This window comes from Heptranchias perlo, chromosome 4, assembly GCF_035084215.1.
Source record: "Heptranchias perlo isolate sHepPer1 chromosome 4, sHepPer1.hap1, whole genome shotgun sequence".
NCBI classification, from domain to species: Eukaryota; Metazoa; Chordata; class Chondrichthyes; order Hexanchiformes; family Hexanchidae; genus Heptranchias; species Heptranchias perlo.
In genome coordinates, this window is record NC_090328.1 from 4,908,651 (window position 1) to 4,920,171 (window position 11,521).

General features: G+C 52.4%; 1 protein-coding gene across 1 annotated transcript in view; it reads right to left on the reverse strand.

The window, feature by feature from the left end:
* LOC137320391 (pikachurin) overlaps nt 1-11,521 on the reverse strand; it is a 60,305-nt gene that overhangs the window by 39,412 nt on the left and 9,372 nt on the right. Inside the window, exons 3-4 of the mRNA XM_067982092.1 lie at nt 7,029-7,305; nt 245-345 (exon numbers count right to left, since the gene is read on the reverse strand). Coding sequence (XP_067838193.1) covers nt 245-345; nt 7,029-7,305 — 378 coding nt within the window. The remainder of the gene's footprint in view (nt 1-244; nt 346-7,028; nt 7,306-11,521) is intronic.

Genomic DNA, 11,521 nt, shown 5'->3' on the forward strand with positions numbered 1-11,521 from the left:
AAAGAGCTGTCCAATTAGTCCCCGTGGTCCTGTTAAAATTTTCCTTTTACAGTATTTATCCAATTCCCCTTTTTGAAAGTTACTATTGAATCTGTCTCATGCAGTGCATTCCAGATCATAACAACTCGCTGCGTTAAAAACAAAATCTCCTCGTTCTCTTCACAGAAGCCCATGGGCCGGTTTCCATTTCTGAGTCCACCTCTTTGCAGTTTTCCACTTCATCATTCTGCACACTTCCACTCACCTTAAACTCAATCGTTATCTGAAAGATCTGGTAGGAATTTTTCAGAGGTTCGAAGGTGAGGTAGGAGTAACCGGAGAACTTTGGGTACTGAATGGAGATATCTGAGGGAGGGGGAGAAGGTAAAGAGTCCGTATTATTACAGCAACAATGCTTTGCGCGACCCAGCGGCCGGGCACAATTAAGGACCCCTGGGTGAGGGAACAAGACCCCGTAACCCTGGTCAAAAGAGAAAGCAAGAACACGATGAAGCACCCGTTGACACCAAGATTGGGATTTAAAGGCTGGTGGACTGTGAGAGGGAGAGAAGACCGAGGAGGTGAGGAGTTCCACAGTTTTGAGGTGCTGGGTAATGAATGAGTTAGAGTAGGAGATGGGATGATGTGTCTTGCTCGGGATAATGAAGATGAAGGGAGGAGGAGGAGCAGCATGTTGGAGCCGAGAGGGGGAACAAGAGACAAGTTCACAGGAACAAGAGAGAACAAAAATCTAGGCTGTCACTCCCAGTGCCAGTACTGAGGGAGTGCTGCACTGTCGGAGGTGCCGTCTTTCGGATGAGATGTTAAACCGAGGCCCTGTCTGCCCTCTCAGGTGGATGTAAAAGATCCCATGGCCACTATTCGAAGAAGATAGGTCTGGCCCAAAAGTTAAAATTCTAAATTGGGGAAAGGCCAATTTTGATGGTATTAGACAGGAACTTTCAGAAGTTGATTGGGAGAGTCTGTTGGCAGGCAAAGGGACGTCTGGTAAGTGGGAGGCCATCAAAAGTGTGTTAACCAGGGTTCAGGGTAAGCACGTTCCTTATAAAGTGAAGGGCAAGGCTGGTAGAAGTAGGGAACCTTGGATGACTCGGGAGATTGAGGCCCTAGTCAGAAAGAAGAAGGAGGCATATGACATGCATAGACAGCTGGGATCAAGTGGATCCCTTGAAGAGTATAGAGATTGCTGGAGTAGAGTTAAGAGAGAAATCAGGAGGGCAAAAAGGGGACATGAGATTGCTTTGGCAGATAAGGCAAAGGAGAATCCAAAGAGCTTCTACAAATACATGTGCTGGAAATTATAGGCCAGTTAGCTTAACATCTGTGGTGGGTAAAATTTTGGAGTCTATTATTAAGGAGACAGTAACGGAACATTTAGATAAGCATAATTTAATAGGACAAAGTCAGCATGGCTTTATGAAGGGGAAGTCATGTCTGACAAATTTGCTTGAGTTCTTCGAGGATATAACGTATAGGGTGGATAAAGGGGAACCAGTGGACGTAGTGTATTTAGACTTCCAGAAGGCATTCGACAAGGTGCCACATAAAAGATTATTACTTAAGATAAAAAATCACGGGATTGGGGGTAATATTCTGGCATGGGTGGAGGATTGGTTATCAAACAGGAAGCAGAGAGTTGGGATAAATGGTTCATTTTCGGACTGGCAACCAGTAACCAGTGGTGTTCCACAGGGGTTGGTGCTGGGTCCCCAACTCTTTACAATCTATATTAACGATTTGGAGGAGGGGACCGAGTGCAACATATCAAAATTTGCAGATGATACAAAGATGGGAGGGAAAGTAGAGAGTGAGGAGGACATAAAAAACCTGCAAGGGGATATAGACAGGCTGGGTGAGTGGGCGGAGATTTGGCAGATGCAATATAATATTGGAAAATGTGAGGTTATGCACTTTGGCAGGAAAAATCAGAGAGCAAGTTATTTTCTTAATGGCGAGAGACTGGAAAGTACTGCAGTACAAAGGGATCTGGGGGTCCTAGTGCAAGAAAATCAAAAAGTTGGTATGCAGGTGCAGCAGGTGATCAAGAAAGCCAACGGAATGTTGGCTTTTATTGCTAGGGGGATAGAATATAAAAACAAGGAGGTATTGCTGCAGTTATATAAGGTATTGGTGAGACCGCACCTGGAATACTGCATACAGTTTTGGTCTCCATACTTAAGAAAAGACATACTTGCTCTCGAGGCAGTACAAAGAAGGTTCACTCGGTTAATCCCGGGGATGAGGGGGCGGACATATGAGGAGAGGTTGAGTAGATTGGGACTCTACTCATTGGAGTTCAGAAGAATGAGAGGCGATCTTATTGAAACATATAAGATTGTGAAGGGTCTTGATCGGGTGGATGCAGTAAGGATGTTCCCAAAGATGGGTGAAACTAGAACTAGGGGGCATAATCTTAGAATAAGGGGCTGCTCTTTCAAAACTGAGATGAGGAGAAACTTCTTCACTCAGAGGGTGGTAGGTCTGTGGAATTTGCTGCCCCAGGAAGCTGTGGAAGCTACATCATTAGATAAATTTAAAACAGAAATAGACAGTTTCCTAGAAGTAAAGGGAATTAGGGGTTATGGGGAGCGGGCAGGAAATTGGACATGAAGCTGAGTTCGGATCGGTCAATGCCCTGTGGGTGGCGGAGAGGGCCCAGGGGCTATGTGGCCGGGTCCTGCTCCGACTTCTTGTGTTCTTTAGATTTGTGGTTGGGATCAGATCAGCCATGATCTTATTGAATGGCGGAGCAGGCTCGAGGGGCCGATTGGCCTACTCCTGCTCCAATTTCTTATGTTCTTATGTTCTTAAAGGGCAAAAGAGTAACTAGGGAGAGAGTAGGGCCTCTTCAGGATCAACAAGGTCATCTATGTGCGGAACTACAAGAGATGGGTGAGATCCTGAATGAATATTTCACATCGGCATTTACGGTTGAGAAAGGCATGGATGTTAGGGAACTTGGGGAAATAAATAGTGATGTCTTGAGGAGTGTACATATTACAGAGAGGGAGGTGCTGGAAGTCTTAACGCGCATCAAGGTAGATAAATCTCCGGGACCTGATGGAATGTATCCCAGGACGTTATGGGAGGTTAGGGAGGAAATTGCGGGTCCCCTAGCAGAGATATTTGAATCATCGACAGCTACAGGTGAGGTGCCTGAAGATTGGAGGGTAGCAAATGTTGTGCCTTTGTTTAAGAAGGGCGGCAGGGAAAAGCCTGGGAACTACAGACCGGTGAGCCTGACATCTGCAGTGGGTAAGTTGTTAGAGGGTATTCTGAGAGACGGGATCTACAGGCATTTGGAGAGGCAGGGACTGATTAGGAACAGTCAGCATGGTTTTGTGAGAGGAAAATCATGTCTCACGAATTTGATTGAGTTTTTTGAAGGGGTAACCAAGAAGATAGATGAGGGCTGTGCAGTAGACGTGGTCTACATGGACTTCAGCAAAGCCTTTGACAAGGTACCGCATGGTAGGTTGTTACATAAGGTTAAATCTCACGGGATCCAAGGTGAGGTAGCCAATTGGATACAAAATTGGCTTGACGACAGAAGACAGAGGGTGGTTGTAGAGGGTTGTTTTTCAAACTGGAGGCCTGTGTCCAGCGGTGTGCCTCAGGGATCGGTGCTGGGTCCGCTGTTATTTGTTATTTATATTAATGATTTGGATGAGAATTTAGGAGGCATGGTTAGTAAGTTTGCAGATGACACCAAGATTGGTGGCATTGTGGACAGTGAAGAAGGTTATCTAGGATTGCAACGGGATCTTGATAAATTGGGCCAGTGGGCCGATGAATGGCAGATGGAGTTTAATTTAGATAAATGTGAGGTGATGCATTTTGGTAGATCGAATCGGGCCAGGACCTACTCCGTTAATGGTAGGGCGTTGGGGAGAGTTATAGAACAAAGAGATCTCGGAGTACAGGTTCATAGCTCCTTGAAAGTGGAGTCCCAGGTGGATAGGGTGGTGAAGAAGGCATTCGGCATGCTTGGTTTCATTGGTCAGAACATTGAATACACGAGTTGGGATGTCTTGTTGAAGTTGTACAAGACATTAGTAAGGCCACACTTGGAATACTGTGTACAGTTCTGGTCACCCTATTATAGAAAGGATATTATTAAACTAGAAAGAGTGCAGAAAAGATTTACTAGGATGCTACCGGGACTTGATGGTTTGACTTATAGGGAGAGGTTAGATAGACTGGGACTTTTTTCCCTGGAGAGTTGGAGGTTAAGGGGTGATCTTATAGAAGTCTATAAAATAATGAGGGGCATAGATAAGGTCGATAGTCAAAATCTTTTCCCAAAGGTAGGGGAGTCTATAACGAGGGGACATAGATTTAAGGTGAGAGGGGAGAGATACAAAAGGGTCCAGAGGGGCAATTTTTTCACTCAAAGGGTGGTGAGTGTCTGGAACGAGCTGCCAGAGGCAGTAGTAGAGGCGGGTACAATTTTGTCTTTTAAAAAGGATTTGGACAGTTACATGGGTATGATGGGTACAGAGGGATATGGGCCAAGTGCAGGCAATTGGGACTAGCTTAGTGGTATAAACTGGGCGACATGGACAAGTTGGGCCGAAGGGCCTGTTTCCATGTTGTAACTTCTATGATTCTATGATTCTATGAAGAGCAGGGTCCTGGCCATTATTTATCCCTCAACCAACATCACTAAAACAACTAATCTGGTCATTATCACATTGCTATTTGTGGGATCTTGCTGTGTGCAAATTGGCTGCCTCGTTTCCTGCATTACAACAGTGACTACACTTCAAAAATACTTAATTGGCTGTAAAGCTCTTTGGGGCATCCTGAGGTCGTGAAAGGCATTGTAGAAATGTTTCTTTATTGGGGAACTGCTGTGAAGCACCAGTAGGTGACAGCAGAGCACCAGATAGCTTCCAATTAAAAACGGTCCCATCAAACACTCCCAGGGCAGGTACAGCACGGGTTAGATACAGAGTAAAGCTCCCTCCACACTGTCCCACAAACACTCCCAGGACAGGTATGGCACGGGTTAGATACAGAGTAAAGCTCCCTCTACACTGTCCCATCAAACACTCCCAGGGCAGGTACAGCACGGGTTAGATACAGAGTAAAGCTCCCTCTACACTCTCCCATCAAACACTCCCAGGGCAGGTACAGCACGGGTTAGATACAGAGTAAAGCTCCCTCTACACTGTCCCATCAAACACTCCCAGGGCAGGTAAAGAAAGACTTGCATTTATATAGCACCTTTCACAACCTCAGGATGTCCTAAAGCGCTTTACCGCCAATGAAGTGTAGTCACTGTTGTAATGTAGGAAACGCGGCAGCCAATTTGCGCACAGCAAGATCCCACAAACAGCAATGAGTTAATGGCCAGATAATCTGTTTTAGTGATGCTGGTTGAGGAATAAATATTGTCCAGGTCGCTGGGGAGAACTCTCCTGCTCTTCTTCAAAACAGTGGCAGTGGGATCTTTTAAGTCCACCTGAGCGGGCCTCGGTTTAACGTCTCATCTCAGAGACGGCACCTCCGACAATGCAGCACTCCCTCAGTACTGGCACTGGGAGTGTCAGCCTGGATTATGGGCTCAAGATTCGGGAATGGGACTTGAACCCACGACCTTCCGACTCAGAGATGGGAGGTCAGGAGCCCACGTCGGCAATTAACCCGACCCCCCTGAACTCGGGAACATACCTCGATGTCCAAGAAAGGCTGTGACATTCAGCGGGGAAACGGTCTGAAGCCCGATCTCTAGGGGATCAGCTGCTCTACGGTGGTCTTTAAGATTATGAAAGGGTTTGATAGGGTAGAAGTGGAGAAGACATTTCCCCTTGTGAGGGAGACCAGAACTAGGGGCCATAAATATAAGATAGTCACTAATAAATCCAATCGGGAATTCAGGAGAAACCCAGAGAGTGGTGAGAATGTGGAACTCGCTCCCATAAGGAGCAGTTGAGGCGAATAGAATCGATACATTTAAGGGGAAGCTGGATAAACACATGAGGGAGAAAGGAATAGAAGGATATGCTGATAGGGTGAGATGAAGTAGGGAGGGAGGGAGGAGGCTCGTGGGGAGCATAAACACCAGTGTCTGCAAAGGGATATTGACAGGTTAAGCGAATGGGCAAAGATTTGGCAAATGGAATATAATGTGGGAAAATGTGAAGTCATCCACTTTGGGAGAAAAAATAAAAAAGCAAAATATTATTTGAATGGAGAAATATTACAAAATGCTGCAGTACAGAGGGATCTGGGTGTCCTCGTACATGAAACACAAAAAGTCAAAATACAGGTGCAGCAGGTAATCCGGAAGGCAAACGGAATATTGGCCTTTATTTCGAGGGGGATGGAGTATAAAAGCAGGGAAGTCATGCTACAACTGTACAGGGTGCTGGTGAGACCACACCTGGAGTACTGCGTACAGATCTGGTGCCCTTATTTAAGGAAGGATATACTTGCATTGGAGGCAGTTCAGAGAAGGTTCACGAGGTTGATTCCGGGTATGGAAGAGTTGTCTTATGAGGAAAGATTGAACAGGTTGGGTCTATACTCATTGAAGTTTAGAAGAATGAGAGGAGATCTTATTGAAACATACAAGATTCTGAGGGGACTCGATAGGGTAGATGCTGAGAGGATGTTACCCCTCATGGGGGAATCTAAAACTCGGGGGCATAGTCTCAGAATAAGGGGTCACCCGTTTAAGACGGAAATGAGGAGGAATTTCTTCTCCCAGAGGGTCGTGAATCTTTGGAATTCTTTACCCCAAAAAGCTGTGGAGGCTGAGTCATTGAATACATTCAAGGCTGAGTTAGACAAATTTTTGATCAGCGAGGGAGTCAAAGGATATGGGGGAAAGGCGGGAAAGTGGAGTTGAGATAAAAATCAGATCAGCCATGATCTCATTAACTGGCGGAGCGGGCTCGAGGGGCCGAATGGCCTACTCCAGCTCCTATCTCTTATGGTCTTATGGTCGCAGACCAGTTGGGTTTGTGTGCTGTGCATTCTATGTAATTCTATGGTTTACCCACTCCGCTCCCCCCCCTCACCTTCGCTGCATCTCTCGTTGGCTTTTCCCAAGTTGCAGTGGCACCTGGACCCTCCGGCCTCATAGTCGCTCGCGCAGAAGCTGTCGACCGGGCAGTGGGCCTCTTCACACTGGACATCCAGGACTCGCCCGGCCACCCCCCGGGGTGGTGGAGAAGGGGTGGGGGTGGGAGAGGTTGGCGCAGGGATGGGTGACCTTTGCCCCGGGGTCGTGGCGGGTTTTGCTCGGAGCCGAGCCTCGATCTGGAACTTCCTGTTCCTTCCCTTGAGGGATTGAAGCTACGAAGAGAGAAGGGGAAAAGGCACAAGTTTATAGCAGATCACGAAGGGGTGAAACAACCCCTGCATCGCTGGATTCGTACACCGCAACCCAGTCGAGGGGTCGCCAACCCTGGTTGGACGTATTCCTGGAGGTTTCATCACATGACCTCCCGTCTCCAACCGCCTCGCCCGGTCAAACAGCCTTTCTTCCCATCTCCAATATTTTTATAACCAATAAACAGAAATCTTCAACGAAAATGGGACCAAAAAAAACACAATTTGTTTTACCGTCCCTATGATTTTTCTCCCAGAGTTGCTTGCGGCAGTGTGCAAGAGGTTAACCTTCAATTCCTGGTGACTCCAGACAATCCTGGAGGGTTGGCAACCCCTAGCCCAGCAAGACTCTGTTTTGGTGGCACAAAAGAGAAGACAAGATCCCTTTAAGGAACTTTAACCAGATTTCCCCCAGTCTGGCCCAGCCCATTCTGCTCTACAGTTATCGACCGAGATACCATTTTCTTTTCTTCACCGACTTCCCCTCCTAGAATGGTACAGCATAAAAGGAGGCCATTTGGCCCATCATGCCTGTGCCGGCTCTTTGAAGAGCTATCCAATTAGTCCCATTCCCCCTGCTCTTTCCCCATAACCCTGCAAGTATTTTCCCTTCAAGTATTTATCCAATTCCCCTTTTGAAAGTCACTATTGAATCTGCTTCCACCACCCTTTCAGGCAGCGCATTCCAGATCATCACAACTTGCCGCGCAAAAAAAATTGTTAAATTCTTACGGAAATTAAATTGGTGGATAGAGCCCATGATAGGGGAGAGTGTACATGGGCTGTGGGGGGAGATTAAATGGGTGGGTAGAGTGGGAGAGGGAGAGTGGCAGAGGGTGAGGGAGAGTGGCAGAGGGTGAGGGAGAGTGGCGGAGGGTGAGGGAGAGTGGCGGAGGGTGAGGGAGAGAGGGAGAATGGGTGGGTTGGAGAGGGAGAATGGGTGGGTTGGAGAGGGAGAGTGGGATAGGGTGAGGGTGAGGGTGAGGAAGAGAGGGTGAGGGTGAGGGAGAGTGAGGAAGGGGTGAGGGAGAGAGGGGAGGGTGAGTTGGAGGGGCAGAGTGGGAGAGGGTGAGGGTGAGGAAGAGTGGGGGAGGGGGGAGGGAGAGAGGGGGAGGGTGAGTTGGAGGGGGAGAGTGGGATGGGTGAGGGTGAGTGGGAGCCGGAGAGCGCGAGCAGGAGAGCGGGAGCGGGAGAGCGGGAGAGCGGGAGCAGGAGAGCGGGAGAGCGGGAGCGGGAGAGCGGGAGAGCGGGAGAGGGGGAGAGCGGGAGCGGGGAGAGCGGGAGCGGGAGAGCGGGAGCGGGAGAGCGGGAGAGTGGGAGCGGGAGAGGCGGGAGGCGGGAGAGCGGGAGCTGGGAGAGCGGGAGAGGGAGAGCGGGAGAGGGAGAGCGGGAGCAGGAGAGTGGGAGAGGGAGAGTGGGAGAGGGAGAGTGGGAGAGGGTGAGTGGGAGAGGGAGAGTGGGAGATGGTGAAGGTGAGGGAGAGCAGGTGAGGGAGAGCGGGTGAGGGAGAGCGGGTGAGGGAGAGCGGGTGAGGGAGAGCGGGTGAGGGAGAGAGGGTGAGGGAGAGAGGGTGAGGGAGAGAGGGTGAGGGGCAGAGGGTGAGGGGCAGAGGGTGAGGGGCAGAGGGTGAGGGGCAGAGGGTGAGGGGCAGAGGGTGAGGGAGAGGGAGAGTGGCAGAGAGTGGGTGGGTTGGAGACAGAGAGTGGGGCAGGGGGGAGGGAGAGTGGGGCAGGGGGGAGGGAGAGTGGGGAAGGGGTGAGGGAGAGTGGGGAAGGGGTGAGGGAGAGTGGGGAAGGGGTGAGGGAGAGTGGGGAAGGGGGTGAGGGAGAGTGGGGAAGGGGTGAGGGAGAGTGGGGAAGGGTGAGGGAGAGTGGGGAAGGGTGAGGGAGAGTGGGAAGGGGTGAGGGAGAGTGGGGAAGGGGTGAGGGAGAGAGGGGAAGGGGTGAGGGAGAGAGGGGAGGGTGAGTTGTAGGGGGAGAGTGGGAGAGGGTGAGAGTGAGGGTGAGGAAGAGTGGGGAGGGGTGAGGGGGAGCGGGAGAGGGAGAGTGGGAGGGTGAGGGAGAGTTGGAGAGGGAGAGTGTGAGGGTGAGTTGAGGGGGGACAGTAGGTGAGGGTAAGTGGGAGGGGGAGAGTGGGGGGAACAGTGGGTGAGTGGGAGGGGGAGAGGGTGAGGGTGAGTGGGAGGGGGAGAGGGTGAGGGTGAGTGGGAGGGGGAGAGGGTGAGGGTGAGTGGGAGGGGGGAGAGGGCGAGTGGAGGGGGAGAGGGCGAGTGGGAGGGGGAGAGGGCGAGTGGGAGGGGGAGAGGGTGAGTGGGAGGGGAGAGGGTGAGGGAGAGAGGGTGAGTGGGAGTGGGTGAGGGTGAGTTGGAGGGGGAGAGGGTGAGGGGGAGGGGGAGTTGGAGGGGGAGAGGGTGAGGGAGATGGTGATTGGAGGGGGAGAGGGTGAGGGGGAGGGAGTGGGAGAGGGAGAGGGGGAGGGGGGAGGGGGAGGGGAGAGTGTGAGGGAGAGGGTGAGGGAGAGGGGGAGGGAGAGGGTGAGTTGGAGGGGGAGGAGGGTGAGGGAGGGAGGGTGATTTGTGAGGGGGAGAGGGTGAGGGGGAGGGAGTGGGAGAGGGAGAGGGAGAGGGGGAGGAGGAGGGGAGAGTGTGAGGGAGAGGGTGATTTGGAGGGGGGAGAGGGTGAGGGGGAGGGAGTGGGAGAGGGAGAGGGAGAGGGGGAGGAGGAGGGGAGAGTGTGAGGGAGAGGGTGATTTGGAGGGGGAGAGGGTGAGGGGGAGGGAGTGGGAGAGGGAGAGGGAGAGGGGGAGGGGGAGGGGAGAGTGTGAGGGAGAGGGGGAGGGTGAGGGAGAGGGTGAGTTGGAGGGGGAGGAGGGTGAGTGGGAGGGTGAGGGTGAGGGTGAGGGTGAGTGGGTGAGGGAGGGTGAGGGTGAGTGGGAGGGTGAGTTGGAGGGGGAGGAGGGGGAGTGGGAGGGTGAGGGTGAGGGTGAGTGGGTGAGGGGGAGTGGGAGGGGGAGGGGGAGGGTGAGTGGGAGTGGGTGAGGGTGAGGGTGAGGGTGAGGGTGAGGGTGAGGGCGAGTGGGAGGGTGAGGGGGAGAGGGAGAGAGGGTGAGGGAGAGTTGGAGAGGGAGAGTGTGAGGGTGAGTTGAGGGGGGACAGTAGGTGAGGGTAAGTGGGAGGGGGAGAGTGGGGGGAACAGTGGGTGAGTGGGAGGGGAGAGGGTGAGGGTGAGTGGGAGGGGGAGAGGGTTGAGGGTGAGTGGGAGGGGGAGAGGGCGAGTGGGGGAGGGGGGAGAAGGCGAGTGGGAGGGGGAGAGGCGAGGGGAGGGGGAGGGCGAGTGGGAGGGGGAGAGGGTAGTGGGGGAGAGGGTGAGGGAGAGAGGGTGAGTGGGAGTGGGTGAGGGTGAGTTGGAGGGGGAGAGGGTGAGGGGGAGGGGGAGTTGGAGGGGGAGAGGGTGAGGGAGAGGGTGATTTGGAGGGGGAGAGGGTGAGGGGGAGGGAGTGGGAGAGGGAGAGGGGGAGGGGGAGGGGAGAGTGTGAGGGAGAGGGTGATTTGGAGGGGGAGAGGGTGAGGGGGAGGGAGTGGGAGAGGGAGAGGGGGAGGGGGAGGGGGAGGGGAGAGTGTGAGGGAGAGGGTGAGGGAGAGGGTGAGTTGGAGGGGGAGGAGGGTGAGTGGGAGGGTGAGGGTGAGGGTGAGTGGGTGAGGGGGAGGGGGAGGGGGAGGGTGAGGGTGAGTGGGAGGGTGAGTTGGAGGGGGAGGAGGGTGAGTGGGAGGGTGAGGGGGAGGGTGAGGGGGAGGGGGAGTGGGAGTGGGTGAGGGGGAGGGGGAGTGGGAGTGGGTGAGGGGGGAGGGTGAGTGGGAGTGGGAGAGGGGGAGGGAGAGGGTGAGTGGGAGATGTGGAGCTTTTTTGATCTAACTCAGCAGCATAAAATTGACAATTTCTTCCAGAAACCGCGGCCTCTTCCCTCACCCAGCAGGGGAGCGCTGTTAGTGTAAGGACGTTGTATATTGTACAGCTCAGTCTCTGTGAGACGCTCTGTTGTTTTCCTGGAGTGTTAAGTGAGTTAAATTGAACTCCCTGCTTCCCTCCCAGTGGGTTTATAGCTGCGGACAGATTAACTTTGCAGAAACTTCCAGAAAGTGTTTCAATTTTGTTGGGTTGTGTTTACAAAATCACATCCTTCA